This window comes from Vigna unguiculata, chromosome 8 (genome assembly GCF_004118075.2).
Source record: "Vigna unguiculata cultivar IT97K-499-35 chromosome 8, ASM411807v1, whole genome shotgun sequence".
NCBI classification, from domain to species: domain Eukaryota; kingdom Viridiplantae; phylum Streptophyta; class Magnoliopsida; order Fabales; family Fabaceae; genus Vigna; species Vigna unguiculata.
In genome coordinates, this window is record NC_040286.1 from 27,959,727 (window position 1) to 27,987,726 (window position 28,000).

Below are 28,000 nucleotides of genomic sequence, written 5' to 3' on the forward strand. Positions count from 1 at the left end.
TAAGAAACACATGCCATGTGCTAAACTATCCAAAACTCTTCCCTCAAGCTGGAGAATGTATGTTAATAATTCTTAGCTTAGATATAATAGTTTTAAAATTAACATTGTGTAAAGGTTTAGTAAGAACATCAGTGGGTTGATCACTTGACCGAATAGGGAGGAGGACGAAGAGATGAGCATTTAGTTTCTCATGAACAACGATTGCAACATGGTATAAAAGACAAAATGCAACATAGAGAGTGATGCAACTAGGGCATGATAACCGATAAGTGAGGACCCAATGAGACGTAAAAGTTTCACCAACAATAGAAAAATGACAATGAAAATGAAAAAAGAAAAACGACGAGCAATTAAATTTTCAAAATTTTAAGGAAGAAATAACTTAAATGACAACAGTTATGCGAAAAACCGTTGTTGTTTTTCAAATTTTTTACTTTTAATAATGATTTTACAAGTAATCGTTGTCGATTTTCAAATAATCTTTTACTTTTAACAATAGTTTCTTATATAAAATTATCATTGTTTCTCAAAATTTTCTAATTTTAATGACAATTTTGAGCAATTGTTGAAAAGTTATATTTATTAACAACATTGGCATGATGTCTTTTTTTATGATATTGGCTCTAAAACCATCGTTAAAATAGATTGTGAAAAAATATTTTGCTCTAGTGACATTCCATGGATCTTTCTAGTGATAAAGAAAATATCACCATCAACCTTAGAGACTTCATCTTCTAATAGATTTTCCATACGTTCTTCCACCTTGAAAGCTTTGGTAGGTATATGTTTTTCTTGTGAACTTTGATGTCAAGTGAACTTTCATGCACCTTCGGCATGCTTATGAGATCTTTTATGGATATATTGTCCAATTCTTCAAAATGATAGTATTTAATCTCCATATTCTCAACAATCTTTTTAGTGTTTTTGAATGCGAACATAATTATCATAAGGAATTAAACTCATTTAATATAACTTGAAATTCATTAAACATACTTTATATGTTTTTGTTTTCTTTCATATCAAAGAGTTCTGTAATGAAACCAATATCAGAACAAGCAAATGAGGAGAAAATAGGAACAAATGGTAACAACCACGTGGCAGTGGATACAAATAATGAAGTTAGAAGAAAGAGCCCACGGCCCAAAATAACAAACGTACGGCTTAGGGATTATGTTTTGTGAGGCAATTAGCATATAGGTCATGCTGATTGGTGGGGGAAGGGTAGCGGAGAATGATTATGACAGACTCGTCCTCTCTTTTTGGGTCCTTTCTGTTCTTGTTTCAGCTTTTTACTCTGTAATTACTGCTATATTCATAGTAGTAGACAAACTCTTTGTTTTTCTTTCCAGAAATAATACAGTTACAGAGTTTTCTTCTCCCCATTTTAATTCTTTGTGTGATCTTTGGTGACTACTGTTACCTTGGTGCTTCCATTGAGTATGGCGGAAAACACTCGCCTGAAGGACCTTACCTCCGATGTGAAGCGGTTGTTAGAAAGGATGGATGCACGTGACAAGGAGTACTCTACTCGTTTTGCAACGATAGAATCAACGGTAGAAGACACGCTCAAACGGTCACCGCCGGTGGAACCTAGTTTGTCGAACCCACTCTTCCAGGTCTGCAATGTCAAACTAAATTTTCCCCATTTTGATGGAGTTGATGTTCTCTCGTGGATCTTCAAGGCCGAATAATTTTTCGATTATTACCATACCTCATATGCTCATTGTCTAACCATTGCAGCGATACATCTCGACAAAGACGTGGTTCCATGGTTCCAAATGATGTCACGAGCAAATGCGTTTCCTACATGGGTTGCTTTCACGAGAGCTCTTGAATTAGAATTTGGACCCTTTCCTTACGAAGTCCCTCGATCAACCTTGTTCAAGCTTACTCAAACTGGATCTGTACAGGACTATTATACCCAGTTCACAGCCTTAGCCAATCGCGTCCAAGGAGTCACCACTGAGGCTCTGTTGGATTGCTTTGTGGGGGGTCTTAAACCAGATATTCGCAGAGATGTTATTGCACAAGCCCCAACAATCTTACTTCATTCAGTATCCCTAGCTAAGCTTTACGAAGAAAAATATGTACCCAAACCCAGACCTTCTTACCCACAATTTCAGACCAAAACACAAACCCCAAACACTAGCCAACAGGTGACCCAATCACTCAAATCCACCAACCTACCACCCTTATTGCTCAAACCTGTGACCAATCAAAAAAATACCAACATCAAAAGAATTACCACAGCGGAAATGCAACTACGTAGAGAGAAGGGACTTTGTTTTACATGTGACGAAAAATTTTCCTCAAGCCATAGGTGCCCAAATAAGCAGTATTTGTTCCTGCAATTGGAAGATGAGGAGAACGTTGATATTCAACCTGAGCCACCTGATATCTCTGATTTGGTAGACCACTTGCACGTACAAGAGCACCACTTATCATATAATGCATTAAAAGGTTCTTTTGGAGTAGGTACTATGAGGTTCTGTGGATCTATTAAGGGTATGCAAGTGCAGGTCTTACTTGACAGTGGAAGCTCGGATAATTTTTTGCAACCCAGAATCACTCAATGCTTGAAACTGTCGGTTAAGCCCATACCAGATTTCCAAGTGCTAGTGGGGAATGGCAATGCTCTGATAGCAGAAGGATTGATTAAGGAGCTAGAAGTAACAATCCAAGGACATTCGTTAAAGCTGCCTGTTTATCTTTTACCCGTATCTGGGGCTGATTTAGTTTTAGGAGCAGCTTGGTTAGCAACCTTGGGAGCACATATTTCCGATTATAGCAAATTGGTATTGAAGTTTTGTTTGGGCAATCAGTTTGTCACCTTGCAAGGGGAACAAACCAAATTACCCACTCAAGCCCAGTTCAATCATATGTGTAGAATGCACCAAACCAATGCTATTGATGAGTTGTTTACATTGCAAGTAGCATCTTCTCTATCTCCAGTGGATCAAGGGATCGACATCCCGACTAATTTAGACCCGGAAGTCGCCATTTTGTTATACACATATAACGAAGTCTTTGCTATTCCTAGGGGATTACCTCCTCCTCGATCGCAAAATCATGCCATTCCATTGCTTCCAGGATCCGGACCTGTCAAGGTGAGGCCCTATAGATACCCTCACAGTCAGAAATTACAGATTGAGAAAATGATTAAAGAGATGTTGGAGGGAGGAATTATAGTTCCGGCACTAGCCCTTTTTCTTCCCCTATCGTTTTGGTGAAAAAGAAGGATGGAACATGGCGATTCTGCACAGATTACAGGGCCCTCAATTCTATAACTGTTAAAGACAGCTTTCCCATACCTACTGTGGATGAACTCCTTGATGAGTTATTTGGTGCTAAATTTTTTTCCAAGTTGGATCTAAGGTCGGGCTATCACTAAATACTGGTGAAAGAGGAGGATAGGTATAAAACAGCTTTTAGAACCCATCAAGGTTTGTATGAATGGCTTGTTATGCCATTTTGTCTTTCTAATGCCTCGACAACCTTTCAGAGCCTTATGAATGGAGTATTTCAAGGTATCCTCAGAAAATTTGTCTTAGTATTTTTTGATGATATCCTTGTCTATAGTCCCTCGTGGTCTTCTCACTTGCACCATTTGGAAGTGGTTTTAAAATTATTACAGCAGCACAAGTTGTTTGCAAGAATGTCCAAATGCTCCTTCGGATTACAACAAATCCAATATTTGGGTCACACGGTTTCGGGTGAAGGTGTGTCCATGGAGAAAGAGAAAGTCCAAGCGGTGATAAACTAGCCTATTCCTCTAAATTTGAAGCAATTGAGGGGTTTCTTGAGACTCACATGATACTATAGAAGATTTATCAAAGGTTATGCATCTATAGCTAGCTCCTTAACTAATTTGTTAAAGAAAGATAACTTTCAGTGGGATGTCGGAGCCACTGCAGCTTTTGAGAAGCTTAAAATGGCCATCACTCAAGCCCCAATTTTGGCTCTTCCTGATTTTTCCAAACCATTTGTTTTGGAAACAGATGCCTCAGGTTTGGGCATAGGAGCTGTTCTGAGTCAAGAATCTCACCCTATAGCATACTTCTCAAAGAAATTAAATACGGGAATGTAGTTGCTTTATGCCATTACGGAAGCAGTGGCTAAATTCAGGCACTACTTGCTGGGTCATAAATTCATCATAAGAACAGATCAAAAAAGTTTGAGAAGCCTTTCCAATCAAGTACTTCAGAATCCGGAGCAGCAGAAGTGGTTCCACAAGTTGTTGGGGTATACTTTCACAATAGAATACAAAAAGGGAAAAGATAATATTGTTGTTGATTCCCTTTCTAGATCCTTTTATGTGGCGTTATCCCAGCCTCAAATCCAATTCATTCCTATCTTGAAAGAAGAACTACTGGCAAATTCTAAATTAAAAAAGATTATAGATGCTTGCTTGCAGCACCAACCTCCAAATCCTCATTATTCAGTGAAGCAAGGTCTTCTTTTTTGGAAAGGCAGAATAGTTATTCCAGCTGACCATAACTTAGTCCAACAAGTATTACAAGAATTCCATAGTTCTGCTACAGGAGGTCATTCTGGTTATTCGAGAACGTTGGCCATAATTTCTTCTCAATTTTACTGGCACGAGATGAATACTGCAATTAAAGAATTTGTTCAAAATTGTTTGATCTGCCAACAAGCAAAGACTTTGAATACTCTTCCCTCGGGGTTATTACAACCACTTCCAATTCCTGATATGATTTGGGAAGACATAGCAATAGATTTCATTACGGGACTTCCACCATCCCATGGTTTTATAGTGATCTTCGTCGTTGTGGACAGATTGTCTAAGTATGACCATTTTTCTCCTCTGAAAACAGATTACACCAGTAAACAGGTAGCAGAAAATTTTGTGTCCACAGTAATTAAACTACATGGATTTCCAAAGAGTATCGTCTCGGATAGGGACAAGGTTTTCACTAGCCAATTTTGGCAACACTTGTTTCGATTGAGTGGTACCACACTTAGTATGTCATCGGCTTACCATCCGCAATCCGATGGCCAATCTGAGATTGTGAACAAGTGTTTGGAAATGTATTTAAGGTGCTTCACATTTCAAAACCCTAAAGAGTGGGTTAAGTTCTTGCCTTGGGCTGAATTCTGGTATAACTCTTCATATCACCACAGTACGGGCATGACTCCTTTCAAGGCAGTATATGGAAGAGATCCTCCACCATTAGTTAAGTATGTGCCTGACCCAGCAGATCTTATTTCAGTTCAAGAACAGTTGCTACAAAAAGACATTATTCTCTTCCATCTTAAACAAAATCTTCAACGGGCTCAGCAAATAATGAAGAAAAAAGCATATTAGAAGCGGAGGGATGTGGAATTTAAAATTGGAGATAAAGTCTTGGTCAAACTGCAACCTTATAGACAATACTCTGTTGCTGTAAGAAAAAAATCAGAAATTGAATTTAAGGTACTTTGGCCCTTTCCCAATAATTGAAAGGATTGGCAAGGTTGCTTACAAACTGCTGTTACCGGATACTGGTAAAATTCATCCAGTTTTTCACATTTCACAGCTTAAGCCTTGTAAAGGGAATCATTCTCAATCTTATATTCCCTTACCAATAACTTCAGAGGACACACAACCAGTACTTCAACCAGTTGCTATCCTTGACTCTCGAGTGATTATTAGGGGCACAAAACATGTTCAACAACACTTAATCTAATGGGAGGGATTGGATAACACGCAAGCCGCCTAGGAAGATCACACTCTGCTTTCCCACAACTCAACCTTGGGGGCAAGGTTGTGCTTAATAGGGGAGGAAATGTAATGAAACCAATATCAGAACAAGCAAATGAGGAGAAAATAGGAACAAATGGTAACAACCACGTGGCAATGGATACAAATAATGAAGTCAGAAGAAAGAGCCCACGGCCCAAAATAACAAATGTACGGCTTAGGGATTATGTTTTGTGAGGCAATTAGCATATAGGTCATGCTGATTGGTGAGGGAAGGGTAGCGGAGAATGATTGTGACAGACCCGTCCTCTCTTTTTGGGTCCTTTTTGTTATTGTTTCAGCTTTTTACTCTGTAATTACTGCTATATTCATAATAGTAGACAAACTCTTTGTTTTTCTTTCCAGAAATAATACAGTTATAGAGTTTTCTTCTCCCCATTTTAATTCTTTGTGTGATCTTTGGTGACTATTGTTACAAGTTCATAGTTGAAAGTTATTTTTTTTTATTTTTATCTCAGTGTTTTATTTCTATAACAAGAGACTTCTATGTTTTAGATAAACAATAAAATTGGCAAACTAATAAATAATGAAATGGAGGAAGAAGACTAGAAATGGTAGTGGAAGGGATTGATGAAGACGTTATAGAGACGTCGGGGCTCTAGTGGCGTTTACATCGGCATGGTGGCTCCGGTGGTGGTCTCCGTGCCGCGGACGGTGATGATTGGAGAAGAAACCCTTGGGGTTTGGTCATGGAGAAGAAGCGAAACCCTAACAAGAGGGGGAAAAGAGCGCCCCTGTTCAGATGTTGTTGGCAACGGCCTGGACGGCAACGGAGTTGCCCGACAATGGTGTTGGCCCGACGAAGGAGGCGCGCGAACATGGGGCTATGCAGTCGCAACAGACTGAGAGAGACGGAGCAAAGAACGGCGATGACGCCGACAAGGCTTTTGACGGTGATCAGTACCGGCGGCAGCGGCGGCCTACGGGGAGCAAACGTCGGTGGCTGTGCGTTTTTGGTTGGTGGCCACACATGGTAGGGGTTGACGTAAGGTGGAAGATGAGAATGGGGAAGAAGTTGATGTTTTAATTTTGGAAGGGGCTTCTCCCTACACCTCCAAAGACTTCTACTGCACCCCTAAATATTAATTGTATAATCTATTTTACTCTTTTGACTCACTTCTCTCTTAAGTAGGTAAAAGTAATTAAAATATTTACTGAGTTAAGTGAACTAAAAGTTTTGTATATAGTGAATGCATGTTTGTGAATGGTTATGAATGAGTGATTTGTGTTTGAAGATGTTGATAGACAATTAGACATTGATAGATAACGAGATTGAAAAGAGAAAAAAAACTTAGAAAGCATACACCCGACTTTCGACATCCGGTTATGCACAAAAAAGATTTAGAAATCCGGTTCAAAAATTAAACGGATTTTGGTATCCGATTTTACACAAAACGAATTTGTACACATATACCAACGGATTTAGAAATCCGGTTAAAAATTTAAACAAATTTTGGCATCCGATTTTCCATGTACACGTACACCGACTTTCAAAATCTGATTAACCAAAAACGGATTTAGAAATCCGATTCTCAAATTACACGGATTTCGATATTCGATTTTCATAAAAATGATTTAATTATTAAAATTTTAAATTATTTAAAATTTTTGTTATTCATTATATATTTTATTTAATTTATATTTCTTTTTCCAACTTTTAAAAATAAAATCTTTCGTTAAATCTTTAATTATTTGTTTTTAATACAAACCAAATTTCCAGTGGTAATGATAATCACGGATTTTATTTTACACAAACTGGAAATCGAAATTCAATATTTATTTTGGATTTTTTTATTTAGCTTTAGGTATAATATTTTATTTATTTAACGTATTTGTTTTATATTTTTATTTTTATTTTTATTAATTGGTTGAAAATTTAATTTCCTTTTAATTTAATGTTAAATAGTTTTCTAATAATTTTTTATTTGTTATTTTTTAAATGTTATATTTAAGGTTTATTGTTTTAATAATTTTTTTTATGTTTTGTTTATTTTTTAAAGTTTTTTTATTGTGTATCATATAATTTTACTATTGGAATTGGAATGCCGGTATACAAATATCAAACGGATTTCCATTGTCGTATATAATTTTACTTAATATAGTTATATATAATATAAAAAATTTAAAATTAAATAATTAATATATAAATTTAAAAAAATTGAAATTAAATTTTATAAATAAAATCAGATAAATAAATAAAAACATCAAAAGCTAACAAATAATAAATAACTAAAAATAACTTTAAAATAATTAAATATAATTAATCTAGATATTATAAAGATAAATATTTTAAATAAAAATTTATCATTATTAATTAAAAATTAACAAAATAAAAATAACTATAAAATATGTAACTAAAAAATATATGAAAAATAAAATTAAAAATAAAGTAATTAAATGAATAAAAAAATTAACAAATTAAAAAAAGTAAAAATAAATACATAATAGCTGAAGTTTAAAATTCAAGAAATAATAAATATTAATAAAATATATTCTAAAAACAATTAAACAATAACTAAATAATATTAATTAAATTGAAATTAAATTTTATGTTTAAAATAAATAAATAAATAAACTAACGGAATTGAAATGCCTGTATACAAATATCAATTTTAAATAAAAAAATAGTTAACCTACCAGATTTCTATTGTCGGTATATAGTTTTATTTAATATAAAATCAAAAATTAAGAGGTAACAAATAATAAATAGGTAAAAATTATTCTAAAATAATTAAATATTATTAATCTAGATATTATAAAGTAAAATACTTTAAATAAAAATTTATCATTATTAATTAAAAATTAACAAAGTAAAAATAACTACAGAATTTAAAATAATAAAATTTTATTTAACGTACTTATATAAAATATAAATAATTAATACATAAATTATAAAATAATAGAAATTAAAACTTATAAATAAATGAATAAAAAAATACGAAAATTTAAATCATCAGCGGACTACCAATGCCGATTAAAAAGAAGATTTTTAATATTTTAACCGAGCTTCGATTGCCGATAGAAAATTAAACCGGCCTTCGAATGCCGGTAAAAAATTAAACCGGGTTTCCAATGCCGGTCCACAAATAAAACGGAGTTTAAATTCCGTTTAATCACTCACTGAATTTCAAATGCCGGTGCACCATGGGTTACGAAAGTTAAAGTTTTTACCGGGTTTAGAAGGTCGGATAAATATTTTATCGGGTTTCGAAACCCGTTCTACCTAAATCCGTTTTTAACTTATAAGAACGATGCTATAAACGATGTTACACGATATATTTTTTCCATGTTCAAACAATAAGCATATTCATTCATATCTCCAAGTATATTCAAACAATAATCATAAATAGAAGAATAATTTACCACTCTTGGAAAAAGAAAGAACCTTTCTTGGTAGATCTTCAATGCAGTGGGTGGTGTGTGTTTGGACGCAAAGGGTCTCCCCTATCAGCAGAAGCATTGCTTTCAATTTGGGGGTGTGAGATTAAAGGTAACTTTTATTGAACACAAAGTGGAGGAGGGATTTATGACAGCCGTGAGTTAAGAGCAGAGAATCTTTTTTAAGAGCATACAATCTTTTTTAACTTATTTTACCGTTAAACAGTGAAAGGTTCAGAATGATATTATTAAAATTTTGAAATTTTTAAGGTAGTAAAAGTATTTGAAGGTGTAGGGAAAAGTCCCCATTTTGGAGAAATTAAAGATAATTGGACTTAGGTTTGGCAGATTCCATAATTCTTCATGTACCCCATACTTAACTATAACACCTTCATCTTATTTTAGGATTTGGCAGATTCCATTTTTCTTCATGCACTCCGACAACTTAATTTCTACACCTCTTGCAGATTTGTTTCATAATTGAATCATTTATTTTTGCACCGCTCGATTTTTATATGCACCAGCTATTTTATATGTTAAATTTTGCTTTTCCTTAATGCACCCACGTACTTACTTATATGCACTCCCATTTCCAATTTTACTATTTTCTCCAAATTAAATTTTACATTTCACACATTTTTTATTTTGTAGTATTTTATTTTTTATTGCATTTTTACCTCATCAACTTTTCGTATATCTCACTTTTTCTAAAATAATAAAAATATTTTAAATTAATTAAAATAGCTTTTAAAAATATATTATTTTTTTTAGTGTTTATTCGGTAACTCTAGAAATATAAAATATATAAAAACTTTTTGTATTTATCCGATTAGTCGTGTCATATGACACTTATTTTCTAAATATTAAATGTAAAATACTTTTTGTGTCTACTCGACCATTCACATCATATGACACTCATATTACAAAACATAAAAATCAAATATTCCCATCAATTTTTTTGTCAATAACTATGTGATCTTTAATTTTTCAGTAGGAATAGAAATACGTAGGAGCGATGTCAGACTTTGTTAGATTTACTTTCAAAATGTCATTTCCAAAGTTTACAAAGAATTATATAACCATGATTTCTAATTCTTAATGAGAATAGGTAGGACTAAGGTTAACCCTTGTCAAGTCCTTTTCAATAAAAAATATTTTTGGTCAATAATTTCTTATTTTTGGAAAAAATAAATATTTTAAAATAAACACCTCTCTTTTTGCATATTTAATTAAAGATATCTTTTTTGTGCGGACGCCGTAGGGTACTAATACCCTTCCTTACACGTAACCGACTAGTTTTCGCATGTTATGCTTTATTTATATGATTTTCCATAGTTTTCCAAAATAAATTATAGTGGCGACTCAAAATATCTTCTTCTAAACATAATTTCTTTTCGGTTCGTTGTCTCGTAACGATTTAGGTTGCGAGACAAACATTTAAGTTAATTAGATTTTGATTACCTTGAGTCTTACACTCAAACTCTAGATAACTTGGAAATATTATTTTCTCTTACCTTTTTTTACATCATGGTTCATACAACTTGACACCTAATTAGTGATGAAAAACTTTGAGGTTCATTACATTATTATTGGGTGTATGTTTATGTTATTGAAAATTGTAAATTTCATTAGTACTAATCGTCAAACCATTTCATAGGCATCCAAGATACTTAAAATCCTACGTCCAAAATAAATCACAATCAAAAAGTTCTACTGTTGAAGGACACCTAGATGAAGAGGTTGACATGTTTTGCTCTCAATATATAGAAATGAATTGAGTGAAGAATCAATAGGACCACACATATTGATGATTACCCTAATAGAGATTCTTCACATTTGTCATCCATGTTTCCACTTTTTGGTAGATTAATAAGTATTTCTTCAAGCTTTGAGTTGTCAACCACAGAGAAAGCTCAAGCCCATCAATGTCTTATTTAATCATCTTCAAGTCAAACCTTACATTGAGTGAGTATTTATACAAATTATAAATCATGTTATTTTTTAGTAAATTTTGTGGCACTAATAGTGATATGTTGCTATGGAATATTCTTATAGGTAATTTAAAGATCATTTGTAAATAAAAAAATGAATACAATACATAATATATTATATAGTTATTTTACATCATCTGATGTATATTTATATATTCACATACACTAAAACTATACTCCACAATTAAAGTTATAATTTATTAATAGTAATTTGTTTGCTGAAGTTTTATGATAGAAAAAGGAAAATAGAAGTGGTAGGTGTGTGATGGAAGGACAAATCTCCATTTCCAATGCAAATACTATTCACTGCACGAATGTATGTGCAATTATTTAAAGAGGTTTACTTTTACCTGTGTGCGCGTCCTATAGAACGCACAATTTGAGACCTTTCTGAACCACATGATTGTGTTGATGATCATGATTCTCGAGTTCAAACCTCATCTGAGTGCATCCCACGCCACTACTCTAGTTTATGTTTACATTTTCAAACTTTCTTATCATGGATGAAAATGACCCTAACCCAAAAAGTGTTTCCAATATATAATTTTTCACAATAATATTTTTGTTTATTGTTTTTCATCGTGTATAAATCATGATATATTATATTTCTCTTTTTCCTTTATATTGTTTTTAAACAAAAATTATAAGTAATGTGGAATACAGGTAGAAAAATACGTCCAAGTAGCAGGTAACTCTGAAATTAAATTATTCACTTAAATAAATATGATGTTAGTTTATTAACAAAATAATAAGTTTTTGATTTTGTTTTTATCCCATCTTTTTTGTTTTTCCTTTTTATAAAATGTGAAATAACTCTTTTTCGTCGTTGTAAAATATGTTAATTTTAAGTTTATTTGTTATGAAATATTCTCATTTTTCATTTCTAAAATATTTTGCATCATTATTTCTACTCTCTAGTATTTAATTTAAGACAGACGCATTTATTATGAATTTAAGAATTCAAGCAAAGTAAACCAACAATATAGGATTTGTTTGTTTTTTAAAAAGGTTATCTATCACTCTTTCTTTCGAAAAAAGACACATAATTAATTAGAAATAAAAAGTGACAATAATTTCAAATTTTGCGGAAGTGAAAAATAGAAAACATTTATAAAAATGTAAATGAAAACTTACTAATATTATAAATAAAAATATCAATTTAAATTATTTTAATAATACGTATAATAGATAATAATATGGTTGTAATAGATTATAACCCAAATAAACTGGTGTTTGAAATATGTTAAAACAATAATAACAAATTTTCAAATTGATAAGAACTTTTTTTTTTGGAGAAACATTTTGTTTTACAATATATAATTTTATTGACTTTTATAATAACTGTTTCAAAATATCTACTTTGGATATTTACCGGCGTAAATACACATTTACAAATTTTTTATATATGATTATATATTAAAAGTTAAGTTGATAATATTATAATGTTACTGAATTATTGAGTTAATATATAAAATAAATTTATATTTACTAAAAATAAAATAAATGAACAGAAAAAAAATAAAAAATAATTATTTATAATTAATTATCTTTTATAAAAAACATATAAAAATAACCCTTAAATTTTATAAATTTAACAAATAATTATATTATATTATAAAAATTAAAATTAAAATTATAAAGTATAGACAGAAAAATAAATCTATTTTTATATAGCTATAAATATTGTTTGACCAATAATAAAATTAAATGCATACAAAATATGAAGTTGTCTTAAAAAGAAATAAAAAAGGAAAATAATGAGCAGAGTATTTATTTATTCTCTCACCATATTTATCCTTCCCACAGCAAAGTTGAAAAGAGGTGAGATGTTGGTGAAGGAAGAGAAAGCCATGGCAGTGAGTGAGGAAAGTGGTGATCCAAGAGGAACAATTCCCTTATTGAAACCACACTTTGTGCTGGTGCATGGCATTGGTGGAGGAGCTTGGTGCTGGTACAAAATCCGGTGTCTCATGGAGAATTCTGGCTACAAGGTCTCATGCATAGACCTCAAGAGTGCAGGAATTGACCACTCTCATGCTGATTCTCTTCTTTCTTTTCATGATTACAACCAACCCCTCATGGATTTCTTGTCTGCTCTGCCTGAAAAGGAACAGGTTTTGGTCTTAATCGTGATCAACCACTGTAATTAGTTTATCTTCTTTCCTTGGCATGAAAACTGACCCCATATGTTATGCAGGTGATTTTGGTGGGACACAGTGCAGGAGGGTTGAGTGTTACCGAGGCTTGTCACAAATTTGCCAAGAAGATCCGTTTAGCTGTGTATGTGGCAGCAACTATGCTCAAGTTAGGATTCTGCACAGATGAAGATCTCAAACATGTGAGTCATTTTCACTTCATTGAATTTTTCAATATCCTAAGAATTCGAGAGAAAGTTTAATGGATGTTAATATATCTGGATAATAACATCCTCCAAAATAATATGTTATATATATACATACACACACTGTGATATTAAAGTATAATCTTAGATATATTAGTGTGATGTGAACAATAAATATGATTATGCAGTGATAGTTAGAAGCACAGTACTGATTACAAAAAAATTGATGGTGTGGTTCTGACTGTTTGTAAAAGTTGGTATGTGATAGTGTTGGTGATAGGTTTCCATTGATGTGTAAGTTTTGGAGACTTTAAAGTGTGAGCAACAATCTTGATGTTGATGCTGGGTTGAAATAATATGGTGGCCAACTGTCTTGTAAATCTGAGGCACACGCACCAACTATCACATTTTTCAAAAGAATACTCCCACACCCAAAGAAACTAGCCAGTAGCTGTTCAGCAACACTTTCGAGGTCTTAAACCAAAACACAATATTTTCTCTCTCTATTTTGTTGTAATTTTTTGACAGTGACTTTGTTCTAGGATAAATAACCAATCTGATTCTTAAATGTTTGATTAATTTAATTTTTAAGAATTTAAAAAATCTTAATTAGATTCTCCATTACATTCTTTTATTAAATTTGTCTATAATATTTACAGATTAATTTTATATTTTACTTATTGAAAGATTTTTTTTGTTTTTAGATTTACAAAACCAAATATTTACCCTTTATATTATACAATAATGGTATTACCCTTTTTAGTCAGATGAAAGTAAAAATTTCTCTTCAACTCAGAAGCCTATATAAGCTTAAAAATACTTTGTTATGAAGTTAGAATCTGAGCACGTAATTTATTTACAATCTTTTACCTCACATGCATTTCTTATTTCTGTCACATACTTTTCTTATTTTTCTCTTCCTTTTTACTCCATTCTGTGTATTTTTTTTTTCTGACTTTCTTTCTTTTTCTATTGTCTGTATTTTTTTTACCGATTAATTTATTTATTATTTTTGGAAGAAAAAAAATGAAACATAAACAAATATCGAACTAAAAACAATTAGCACTAATAATATTTGAAAATAAAGTAATCTTATTTGGTAAGCTGATTTTATAACTTAACCCTTGGAAATGAGAATGGGTCTTGTCAAGGTCAACAATCTTGTGCAATCTAAACCCTCACCAAAATGTCTATCTATTATATCTAACACTTATAATCATCTCTCTTAGCCATGTTTACTTAGTTTGAGACATGGAAATTGTCTAAGTCTTAGAGTTTTCTTTCTTTCTTATACTATGACTTACCCGACAACCTGTTCCACATGTAATGTTTGTGTTCCTGAAGATGTGTGTGAATGACAGAATAAAATTTTCACTGTGTTGAAAAGTATCTCCAATGATTGAAAGGAAACAAAAGAATCAGTGATCCTAATCACCATTTTTGCATGACAATAGAGTAGTTAATCGCTTCTTGTGCCTCATTATGAACACAATGAGAATGGTGATTTTGATCTGTGTGAAGCAGGGTGTACCTGATCTATCTGAGTTTGGAGATGTATACGAGCTAGGATTTGGATTGGGAGAGGATAAGCCTCCAACCAGTGCTTTGGTGAAGAAAGAATTTCAACGCAAAATCATCTATCCTTTGAGTCCACATGAGGTATGCATTCAAAAGGGAGAAAAAGGTTCATGCATGTCGTGCTTTATCTACACAAACTGTTTATTTAACCCATGTTCACTTGGTCAGGACTTGTTCTAGGGTACCCCACATGCCATCTACTTTTTACTATCATCAACTTCATTATCATCTGCTTTTTTCCACTTGTAGCACCTTTTATGGCAACTTCTTGGAAACAGATAAAACCACACAACATTTATCCAAAACATCCTAAGAGAACATTGTAGCCATAAAGAGGTGGTTTTTTACTTATTCTGAATGAAAGTGGAGATGATTAATTATGTTGTTGATGATAGGATTCAACCCTAGCTTGTATGCTGTTGAGGCCAGGACCTATTGAGGCATTGAGAAGTGCAAGGTTTGTGGAGGATGGTGAAGTGGAGAAGGTGCCAAGGATGTACATAAGGACAAGTCATGACCATGTGATGAAGGCAGAGCAGCAAGAAGCCATGATAAAGAGGTGGCCACCATTGAGTGTGTGTGAACTAGACAGTGATCATAGCCCTTTCTTCTCCACCCCTTTCCTCCTCTTTGGGTTACTTGTAAAAGCTGCAACTCTTCACTTTGGATGCAACTTTTCTAACCCAGCTTCCTAAGTTTTCTCTCCAACCCATGTGTTGTGAGAGATCACAATTTCAGGATATTTCCTAAATAGGGAAGGATGGGGTTTAATAAAACTCTGATTAATTAATAATATAAGAAAGTAATGACAATCTTAATGAGAAGTGTTACAAAACCATTGTGTCTCTCGCTGTGTGTTAGATAACAAGTATAGTAGACTATGTTGCCTATATGTTAAGTTTCTTCCAATATTGTTTTAAATATATTACATAAAAATAAAAATAATAATAAAAATAATAATAAAAATAAGAATAATAATAATTATTATTATTCTTATTATGTAAATAATATCATAATAAAAATACTTTTATCTCATTTCTATTTTTTTAATTCAAATAATTTTCATTCTAATTCAATTTTTTTCTACTTCTACTTAATAATTCAATTTAAACAAAAAAATAGAGTGAATGACCTATACTAGATTGAACTTTTAAAATAAAAGTTTAATTATTATTTTTTAATCATTGTTTTTGTCAAAATTGTTAATCGATCCTCAATTTTTTTCTTAATTTAGTCCTAGCTTTTTTAAATTGATTCAATTTGGTCTTAACTTTTTTAAATTAATTTAATTTGGTTTTGAATTTTTTCCTAATTTTTGTAAAAATGATTTAATTTTGTATTTTTCATTAGTATACAGACAGTCATAAAGTTAGTGTTATTTGTTTCTTAAAGTTTTTTAATTTTTTAAAATTTTTTAAAAAAATAATTTTTTTCATGTGTCACTTCACATTTGTGTCACGTGACATGATCATTGTGATGTGACAATAACAATGTGATGTGGCTGACATAGCTACATGAGCATAATCTCAATCTAGTCTCTACATTTGGTTTTTAAATTCAATTTAGTCCCGACTTTTTGTAAAAATTAACCAATATTGTTTCTCTTGAAATTGAGATAAAATTTATTTTGTATAATATATTGTTATTTTTACTAAAATTGTCATTTTTATTAAATGTTTTTAAACTAACTTTAACATCTATATAAATTTATTTAAGATCATGTTAACATAATTAGGGATGTCAAAAAATTGCTATTCGTGGATATTTGTAAATAAAACCTTCAATGGATAGAAAATAAATATTATGTATGGGTATGTGCAGATAATATGTACAAATATTTTTTATATCCACGTGTTAAAAGGACAGGTACGAGTACCATAATATTGTACTCGTGAATATTGTACCCTTTATAATCTAGTTTAAAATTTAAAAAATATTATTAACACTACAAGAAAAAATGGTATTACCTACCACCCAAATCCGTAGATAATGGCTAAAATTCGAAGATAAAACAGATTTACCTACGGATTATCTACCGGCAAAAATTCGTAGGTAATATAGGCGTAGCTAATGCTTACCTACGGAAATCTAGATTCGTAGGTAATTACCTACCGATAAATCCGTAGATAATGTCGTAGGTACTTACCTATCGATATATCCGTAGGTAATACCTACCGATATATCCGAAGGTAACTACCCTTTTTAAAAAATATCGTTTTGGTTTGTTTGTCCTGCTGTTTATCCTGGATATATTTTTTAATACAATTCAAAATAATATTGTATCAACACATTATGTAGAGGAATTATAGTACTAACACACAAGTAACATAACTCAGAAATAACACACATTCCAAACCTTACAAACACAATGTTTTATTTAAGTTAAAGCTACCATAATCCAAACCTTACAGAAACATCCAAGCATACTAATATAAAGGTTCCTAATATAACATAATGTTTTCCCTAAGACTAATAATCAGTATAAGGATGAGGTGGATTAATTTGGCCTTTTTCATCTTGTTGCACTTGTGGATTGTCCTCCTGCTCTTGATTTTGTTGTTGTTGTTGAGTGTTTGGTGGTTGAAGAATATTCTATGCAGCAACTGCTACTGGAGGTGGGAGATACTGCATGAGTGTACCAAGTAAATTTTGGAACGTCTGGAATTGGGTTTGCATTTGGTTTTGAAATTGAGTACTCATTTCACGAATTTGTTCTGACATTCGATCCTCGGTAGTTGTTAGTCACTGTCGAAGTTCATTAATCTCTTCCAAAGGAACTTGCTGACTAGAACACGCCTGTGTTTGTTTTAAGAGACTCTGAACACAATCATCTCGAGAGTGCACATGTACAACTCCATATACTCGTCCTTTGTACCTTCCACTTGCTGCCTCTAACCAACACTTGTTCCTCAATCTCTCCTCCTCAACAGGGTCTAAAGGGGTGCATTGTGAGACACTAACAGACTAATGCTTTCTCCACCCCACCTCTACCTAATTCAATAACACTGAAATCTGTGTGCTATAATTCTTTATTTGACTAAAGATAAATATATGAACAAAAACTAAAAAGGAATCATGGTCAGACTTAGAAGGTCAATGAAAGTGATTAAATTAAGATTCCTTCAGATAAACAGATTAACAACTTCATTTTTGTTAAGGATTTCATATTTTCAGTGATTGTATATATGTAACATTAATAAAAGATTATTTCTCCAAAAAAAATATATTTCTATATAACAATTTGCTTGATGAAATATTTCCAAAACAAGCCAGTGACATTTTTTAAAAGATAAAAACTTCATACCAGTTTTGTGGTCTTTTATATCAGGTCCAAACTAATTTAATGTGTTTAAATAGAAAAAATATAGCAATAACAACAACCAAAGCCTAAAAACTAACCAAAATAATTGTACTTAAGAATGAGTGTAACCGTAAATTGAAACAAGAGAAAGGGAAATAAGTGTTTTGAATAGCTGATTGGAAAAAAAATGACAGCAAAAATCATGTATAAAATGGAGTGAAAAGTTTATTCAACCAACAGGTTTCATGTCCCACAAAGAGGTATAACGCAACCAATTAGGTGAAAAGTAGACAACTAAAATTTCCAGAAAGAAATTAGCAGAACAAGGACGTGTTGGTCATGCTAAAAATATTGCATAATGGTAGGGAATGGTAATTCTAGCAACCTAGGCACAAAGTTTACTATAAATGATAATAAAGCTATGTGATTATCATAGAAAAGATAATGGGGACAAATGGCAATCACAACAAGAACTTCAAAGAAAGTTTAAATTCTGCAATGTAATATTTTGATCTAATTATAAACTAAAAACAAAGACTAATCAAGCTATGAACAAGGCTCATAACTTACTTGTCCACAACTGCTGAATAATGTTGCAAGCCTCTCTGCAGTAACCTAAACCAAGACAAAAGGTTCTTCAAATAATTTTGTTTACCATGATTAGAACAGTACAGTAAACAAACTAGAGCAACAAAAGCCCTATGCCACTATGTGATTGGCTACATCGATTACAAGACTATCTTTACCACATACTATTCTTTTAATGCTATCTTCTCTTTGAGCCTTTAGTGATCTTCCACTCACCCTCCTTCTCCTTGGTTAAAATTATTTCTTCTCTGCAAGATAATGAAAAAGTTAAATTTTTAGTAAATACAATTTTTCAACAAGATTACTTTGCTCACAAAAACTCGATTGTTCACATCAACTTTAAAACACAACAACTTATCACTATCCTCATCGGGTTCACTTCTGATGAACAACTAAGCTTTGACTTGGACTCCAAATTCAAGCACGACTTGGGGCTAGGGCATGCGATTCCCTTCAACCAATTAAAGATAAAAGTTTAACACAAAAATAAACTTTAAAACACAATAATCAATGACCTCTCTCACCTAAGTTCAATCGCGATAAAGAACCGAGATCCTCTTCTTCGATTCAACTCCAATTTAATTGATGACTTCTGTTACGCGAGAAATGTATGAGGCAAACAACAAATCTTTGATGGCGAACGAGAAATCCTTGATTCAGAGCACACGAGTTTGGGATGCGCGAGCAAACTTCAGTGTTTAGCAATGAAGACTTTCGATTTAAGCTTGTGCGAGTTCGACCTGTGTGTGAAATATTTGAAGGGGCGCGAAAAATCCTCAGCTCCAGCCACACGATATTCAGCTTAGGGCACACAATCTTCAGCTCAAGGCTCACAAAACAGTTGGGGAAAAATGGTCGAAGAAAGGAACTTAGGGCTACGAAGTCTGTGTGCAGATAGAAAAAGTGTTAATTAATATTGATTTATCATTTAAAATTTCATTTATGTTGATCAGTAGGTAATATCAGCAGGTAAAAAAAAATATTTACCTGCTGATATTAATATTATTACATACGAAAATATCCTTCGAAACACTTTCCCGCTTAAATGCGCCAAAGTTATGTACGGATCTTACATACGGATCTAGAACCCTAAAATATTACATAGATACATACGGAAAAGCGTAGGTAAGTAAAATATTACCTGCTGAAAAATATCGGTAGGTAAATCAGTAGATAGATCTCAAATTACCTACGGATTATAATCCGTATGTAATAATCCGTAGATAACTAACAAATTTCTTGTAGTGTAAAATATTAACACATTGATTGTAAATGAGTTATTTTTTATCAATTGATTATAAAAAAAACTTTATCTCTTTGTAAGTTGTCATTCAACACTATTTAAATTAGTTATTTAGACTTTGTTTGAAACTTATGAATGTTATGTATTGTATTCTATTTGAATTTATAGTTAAAATATGTTGTTAAATATTTTTTTAAAAATCTTGTAAATACCCACCCGTGAATATCCGAGGGTATTAAAAAAATATACGGATACCCGCATATATATGAAGACAATACATGACGAATATTTATCTAGTGGATAGAATAAGAGAAACTACCATCCATATCGTATCCGTCCCGTTGACATCCTTAATCAAAACAAAGGAATAAAGGAAGAAAAAAAAATTATAGTCATATATTATACAAATTATTATGTCTTGTATTTATAAGCTGATATAAGAACCCGTTAAAAACATATATGTAATGTTCTAATACAAGACTTACGATGATATTGAAATATTTTCCATTTTGGAGGAAAATCTAGGTTTGATAAACATTAATTCTTATTTTATAGTTAAAAAAAAGTATAAATGTTTTGGAATATGCCATATGTAGCCCTAAAAAGGATCGCTTTGTCATCATCAATCTCAGGTTTTAAAGTTTTGACTTGACAAGCTTTTGGAGAACAAAGTTGCTTGCTATCTTCGAAAGTTTATGACTTGAAGAGCAATATGCAATCATTATTATTAGTAACTATTTGATTCATGAATGTGTAAACGGGGAAAAATAGTATTTGAGAGAGAAAATAATTAATTTAAACTTAAATATATTTATAAAAAATAAAAATTGATTTCTGAACTTTATAACTTAATGGCAAGTGTGTGATAACATAGAAAATAGTAGTTTAGAATGAGTAAGTGTTTAAAATAATGGAACTTGATTGTTTTATTATTAAAAATCTTAAATATAAATAGAAATCTAATAAACGAGTTTCATTATTTATAAACACTTTATCTCTCTAAGAATTGTTTCTAAAATTCTCGCTGCCTTCTCTCTAAGTTTTTTACTCCTGTAATCATCTATACAACGATTAGAGACCGCTAGGGGATTCCTGCGACACGCCCTACGTCTTTGTCCGATCAATTTCTCAAACAGAGTAAGTTGATTTTCTGCTCTTTTCTCTGATTTTGTCTAAATCTTCTTGCATGTGGATGATTCTAGACCGCATGTGCCTTCTGAGTTCTCCTTATGTTTCCACTAGTCAATGGTTCCATTGATGCACTCTGATCATGTTCTTGTTGTTCTTAGGGAGAATTGGGGACTCTGTCGGGTTGTGAGGTGTATTTGAACTCTTTATGAATTGTCTGTATAGTATCTCAGGTAAGGGAAGCTAATATCTATCATGTCTCACAAACCTATTAGTAATGTTATTATATGATTATTCTGTAATTGACTGATGTGTTTGATATGTGGACTGAGTTGTGATGTTTGAAAATGATAAATACTTATGTTTTATCTGTTGTTTGAGAATAATTGTATGCTATAGGTGCAATTGGATTCAATTTGTGTGAATATTTTGATAGAATTAATGTGTGATACTCAAATGGTCTTTGTAGAGGTTTTGGGGTTGTATGGATTGGTTGAATAGGTATAATTTTGCTTAAATCAACTTTTGCATAATTGTACATGTATAATTATGTAGAATTATGCAGAACACTGATCTGTAGAATTATGCAAATTCGCAGACTCGTTGGGCGAGTAATACTCGCTGGGAGAATTTCCAAGTTAGGAAATTCCAGACCTGGACCAGTGGTTGGGTGAATGCTACTAGCTGGGCGAGCATAGGCCAATGGATGGGCGAGTAATACTCGCTGGGCGAATTTCCAAGTAGGAAATTCCATACTTGTACCAGTGGCTGGGTTAGTGCTACTAGCTAGGCGAATGATTCTAGCTGGGCGAGTAAGTACGAAATTGAAACTTGCATGCTTGAGTAATTTGAATGATATTTTTGTAGTTATAGAAGCTTTTTAATTATTATGAATGATGAGTATATGATATGAGATTTTTTATATGATACTGAGTTGAGATTGGTTGATGCTAACCCAAGGAGGATTAGCAATGATTGTGGTAGTGTATGCATTGAGGTAGGGATTGTCTTGGCAGTTATCTTGACGCTCTAACAACCATTCAAATTCTCAAGTAGAGAGGAATGAGGTATGTGGTGAGAGGAGGTTCTAGCCTAGGGTTTTTCCCTTGACCATAGGTGTTAACGAACTAACCTTGTATGTGGTAGAGTTTTACTCTGTATTTGTCGCTCTACAGAACATGAGATGCCACTACAAGTGCACAACTGTCTGGATCCAACTTCAATGCATGAATTCGGATTAATTGGGTCTTAGATTATTAAATTGTGTGAAACTAATTGATTATTTGTGCTTGTTGTATGTTATTAACTATAGAATTGATTTAAGTTCTCTTTTTAAATCATTAGCTTACCCTTATTTTGTCTCTTTTGTTTTTGGTGTCTGTTATTTCTTGCCATGATCACCTGATTGGTGTGAGCAGTTGAAGATCTTGCTATTAGTCCCGTGCAGGGAAGAGCAGGAAATGCTACATAGTAGAGTTTCTTTGAAAATTTTAGTGTTTTTGATTTAGACTTGTGTTTTCTCTTTTGAAAACTTTAGTGCAAGTTGTGTATATAAATTGTATAACAGTTTATCTAGTTTATGTGAGATGACTGTAACATACTATTTATATTTTGGGTTCTATGTTTTGAACTATCAGATATGTAATGTTTTGTTTGATGGTTTAGACTATTAAATGGGATGTTACAAAATGAGTTTTTAAAAAATTAGTTTCAAATTAATATTATATATATATATATATATATATATATATATATATATATATATATATATATATATATATATATATATATATATATATATATATATCACAATTTAATCGCCACACTTTTGTAACATTAAAGGACCAAATAAGAGTTTTGGTTATATAAAAGCTAAATCGATATTTAGTTTATATTTTAGGGATCAAAATCACCTTACTGAAAATTATTGTTTGCTTATTAAAGATAAGAAAAATGAAAAATATTCATTTATAAGCAAATAAAGAGGAAAAAAAAGTTCAGCAAAACTTGTGTTTGAAAACTACTTAAAAAGAATCAAACAAAAGGAGTAGGACATGTTCACATGCTATATTAGTTTTGTTCATGTCAAAATTTATTGCATTATTGAACAAGATTAGATCAACACACGCGTCAATGATGCAACAAAAAAAAAGTTCTCACACATGATTTTTGGATTAAATAATATAATGAATTTAGATATGAAATTTTGAAGAACAAAAACATGGAATTTGATTTGCATACGCAAAGAAAAGAAAAGACATGATAAAGAATTGCGTACAAGTACATCCACGCGGTAATGTATTCTGTTGCTTTGCTTGAGGTTCATTTAATCAGATCCCAAACGCAAAGCCACAGATAGAAGTTTCAATTATAATTTTTTTTCAAATTTTATATATATTAATGTTAATATAAAAGTTAGTGGTAGTAGTTGCAATAATTAGAAAAATAATGAAACATGTTTTGTGGAAAATTTTCAATCATAACTCAAATAATCCTTAAAAGAATTTTTATAAAACACTATTTCGATGTTGTTAAAAGAAAAAGGTAAAATCTTATTTTAAACGTGTTTTTTTTCTACTAAAAATTATTTTTTAAAACACTATTTATACATGTTTTGATACTTTAAGGTTGTCCTCTTCTCCTCAAAGTCAACTTATGTTGATCTGTTGTACACGACACCGAAGCCGTGAAAAAGAATAACCGCCGCCAAAACTAATTTAACATTTTAAAAAAAAAATATTATGAAAAGAAGGTAGAAAAAGAAAAACCTTTATAGTTTCGTTTGTTAACGGCTCTGACCTGCATTCTCCTCAATGTAAGTTAAGTTAGCTTTCAAACTCTGTCCAGAATTTGTTCTGTGTTAGTATTTGGGTTTTGTTAATCATATTTGCTTTTGTGATAAAAACAAATCTTTCCTACCTTGTGTTTTATGGATGATGATCAAGTTTCCCTCTGGAATGTCTTGTAAAATTATACTTTTGTTCTTGTTCTTTATACCCTTTTTCGATTTCTTGATCATTTGGGAGTTGATTATGACTGAAACAATAATGCCTTTTTGGAGTTTATGTTATCTCATCATTTGAACTTCTCTGAATTGTGGTTTTCTATCAGTGTTTGTTGTGATCTGTGAATGCATGTTTGATGTTTGATCCCATGAACTCCCAATTTCGTTTGTTTGGAACCTAATTTGAAACTGCCAAGCGACGATATTCATTGGGTTCCTCCTCCTCCCACTTTCCCTGCTGCAATTTCATTCATTTCGTTTTTCTGAGTTTAAACGTTTGTTGCATTCTTTAATGCAAGAAACTTGAGTTAACTGTTTTATTGTCCTGAATTACAGAATTGGCAACCCGTTCTTCATGAATTTGACAAGTGTTGATACATTCACCGTTTCCTGTAGAGCGGGAAGCAACAACAATTTCCTTTTCCGGATTTTGGTTTGCTTCTTGCTACCAAGTTTTCTGGGAGCTCCTGAAGTATATGTTCATTCCCAATTGATAAAGCTCATTATTGGGTTTTCGTTTTCCTCCATTTGGGGTGGAATCTTTGGGCAAATCACACCTACAGTTCTGAAGCTTCTTGGTCCCATTTTCTGCACTCTCCTTGTTTCATCAAAGAGCCATGGTTTCTTCCCAGTTCTCTGTCTTAAACGAAAACAGTTCACCAAAGTCTTTCCTCAACCAACTGGTTCTACCAAATGGACCACCTGATCTTTTGCCTTCTTCGAATTCTGAGGAATTTGAATTCTCTGATGTGTTTGGTCCATCTCCTTCTGGTGGAAAGGTTTGCAATGATCCTGATTGCATTAACATCCGCTCTCAATCTTTATTTGCTCCCACAACTTGTATTGGTCAGTCCTTGCAGCTTAGCAAGCTCACCTTACATGAGACAGAAGATGCATTGGACCTTGTGGAGGTTTTAACAGAAACACAGAAAGAACTTGAACATTCTGTTAACAATGCAGCAGTAGAGAGACATAATTTACATTTCAATGGTTACTGTCTGAACAATCAGACTATTGGAGTTGAGGATTTTGGACTTCTGAAGGTTGTTGGGCAAGGTGCTTTTGGAAAGGTGTACCAGGTGAAGAGGACAGGTACTTCTGAAATATATGCTATGAAGGTCATGCGCAAGGATAAGATCATAGAGAGAAACCATGCTGAATATGTAAAATCTGAAAGGGATATACTTACAAAGGTGGACAACCCGTTTGTTGTGCGGCTCAGATACGCTTTCCAAGTAATACTTTTGATCATATCATATGTTTCAGTCTCAGGTTAGGAAAATGGACAGTGCTGTCATATTTGCATAACGACAACCTTTGTTTGTTGGACTTACAGACAAAATATAGGCTGTATCTTGTGCTTGATTTTGTCAATGGTGGCCACCTTTTCTTTCAGCTCTATCACCAAGGCCTATTCAGGTATTGTAATTTGTAAGTTGCATGGTATGACTATATTATGAAATGCTTATACATATCTGTCTCACTCACACAACTTTTGTCAGGGAAGATTTGGCACGCTTCTATGCCGCAGAGATTATTTGTGCCGTTTCTTATCTTCATGCAAATGATGTAATGCACAGGGATCTTAAGCCTGAAAACATTCTTCTCGATGCAGATGGTCATGTAAGATAACATAAACTTATGTCTCTGATTCTGTCTCTCTGCATTAGGCATGCCACATGCCTGCGTATCTATTCTGAAGGGATTCGTGATTTGTTTCTAACTTCTATATGTGCTTGATATCAGGCTGTGTTAACAGATTTTGGCCTGGCTAAGCAATTCAATGGCACTGAAAGATCAAATTCTATGTGTGGAACTGTAGAGTACATGGCCCCTGAAATTGTAATGGGAAAAGGTCATGATAAGGCAGCTGATTGGTGGAGTGTGGGAATTTTACTATATGAAATGCTTACCGGAAAGGTTAGAATCTTAGTATTTTTTTTGTCTTGTATATTTTTCTATTATTTTTCCAACTCGAAATATCTCTCTCAAGCATTTACTACTGAAGATGGAGCTCCAATTTCATGGAACTTGATAGATAAACTTGATTATCTGAAATGCAATTGACTGTTTTCTACTTTCATGAAAATAACTGAAAGTTATTCATTGTTCATTATACTTGGATTACATAATTTTACTCTGGTTTCTAATGAATTGCAAAAATAAGTTTGTATGTCTGATCTGCAGAAATTTATTTTGCTTTTGGAGCAAGAAACATAAGTTAATCAGAATTTTCTTCCATAATGGTACGGAATAATAGTATTATTGAAGTAAATACACCAATCGCTGTCAATATAAGAAGTCAAGTAAGCGAATTGGTTCGATTGGAGAAGAAAAGAAAAGATTTAATTAAAAATATTTTCCTGGAATATCTATTTTCCCGGAGAGATGGATAAGATATCCCGGCACAGTGCCATGTTGATATCACCGAGAATGGTAAAAAAAAATTCAAAAGGATAAAAAAAAATGAAAAATTGGATCTATGTCCAATAGATCACAATTATGAAAAAAAAGTATTACTATGAGAATTAACCCTAGAATGGTGGCTAATGATATCAATCTCCAACTGAATTCTGCTAAGATTATGGTGAATGATTTCTATTAGCCAGTCAATGACCTGTAACTCTCAGAAAATTATATCTTACATTTCCTTAAATTATGGTGCTGCGTCAACTTTGATTGTTTAAACATGATTGTATTTGAAAATCCTGTTTCTAAGTAACTGCCAATAATTATCATTTTGCTCAAGAGATTGAGAAAGTTATCTAGATCATGCGATTAGGTGTTGGTTTGTGACATATTTCTGGAGATTTACAAGTCACTTGGATGTATTTATGTAAAGCTGATACATAAGTTTGCTGATGTTTGAGTGAGTTATTGCAACTTTTATAATTTCTCTAAACTTTATATTACTGTGTACTCTAATTGCAGCCTCCTTTCTGCGGCGGAAATAGACATAAGATCCAGCAGAAGATAATTAAAGACAAAATAAAGCTCCCAGCATTTTTGTCAAATGAGGCACATTCACTGTTAAAAGGGGTACATATTTTCTCCTACATCTAATCATTAGTTTTTTTCCCTCCTTTTAATAATATGGTTATGAAAAACAATCACTCTTGAGGGAAAAGGCTTTTGTTGTTGCTGTATGTATATATGATTCTGAAAAATCCATTACTTGTATGATAGTGAAGTATTCTTTTTTTACACATTGGCTTCACAAAATGGAAGTTTTCTTCTACAGCTGTTGCAGAAAGATGTCAGCAAACGCCTTGGCAGTGGATCAAGAAGCAGTGAGGAGATTAAAAGCCACAAATGGTTTAAGTCTGTGAACTGGAAGAAACTGGAAGCCCGTGAAGTCAGGCCAAGCTTTGTGCCAGATGTTGCTGGGAAGCACTGTGTTGCTAACTTTGAGGAGAGGTGGACTAGTATGCCTTTGCTGGATTCTCCAGCTTCTACTCCCAAAAAGGATCACAGTACCTTCAAGAAGTTCTCATATACTGGTGCTCCAGTTCAGTAATGATAGAAATGCATGATTTCTACAATAAAGGTCCAATCAGAGCAGCCAATTCATGTAATCTGTGATGGCTTAGAAAAATATATCTCTCTGATACTCCACACCTATAATTTTTAAAATATAGAATACAGCCACATGTGCATACATTGAACATTCTTATGAATCATTTAAAC

At 32.4% G+C, this 28,000-nt stretch overlaps 2 protein-coding genes across 4 annotated transcripts; both read left to right on the forward strand.

Annotated features, from left to right (window-relative positions):
* Positions 1–12,922: 12,922 nt before the first annotated feature.
* Positions 12,923–15,888, forward strand: LOC114194050 (methylesterase 17-like). Of its 2 annotated transcripts, none has more exons than XM_028084086.1 (4): positions 12,923–13,244; positions 13,328–13,468; positions 14,993–15,130; positions 15,445–15,888. In XM_028084086.1, the coding sequence occupies exons 1-4, from the start codon at positions 12,957–12,959 to the stop codon at positions 15,742–15,744; spliced, it is 867 nt and encodes a 288-aa protein (XP_027939887.1). In that variant the 5' UTR covers positions 12,923–12,956; the 3' UTR covers positions 15,745–15,888. The 2 variants fall into 2 exon arrangements, with proteins under 2 accessions (XP_027939887.1, XP_027939888.1); XM_028084087.1 differs by having other exon boundaries at positions 14,996–15,130; positions 15,445–15,886.
* An 8,134-nt stretch (positions 15,889–24,022) lies between these two features.
* On the forward strand, positions 24,023–27,983 carry LOC114194473 (serine/threonine-protein kinase AtPK2/AtPK19-like). 2 transcript variants are annotated; one of them, XM_028084724.1, is made up of 7 exons: positions 24,023–24,124; positions 24,650–25,548; positions 25,650–25,732; positions 25,816–25,936; positions 26,060–26,233; positions 27,245–27,352; positions 27,555–27,983. In XM_028084724.1, the coding sequence occupies exons 2-7, from the start codon at positions 24,931–24,933 to the stop codon at positions 27,828–27,830; spliced, it is 1,380 nt and encodes a 459-aa protein (XP_027940525.1). In that variant the 5' UTR covers positions 24,023–24,124; positions 24,650–24,930; the 3' UTR covers positions 27,831–27,983. The 2 variants fall into 2 exon arrangements, with proteins under 2 accessions (XP_027940525.1, XP_027940524.1); XM_028084723.1 differs by lacking the exon at positions 24,023–24,124 and having other exon boundaries at positions 24,137–25,548.
* The last annotated feature ends 17 nt before the right edge of the window (positions 27,984–28,000 follow it).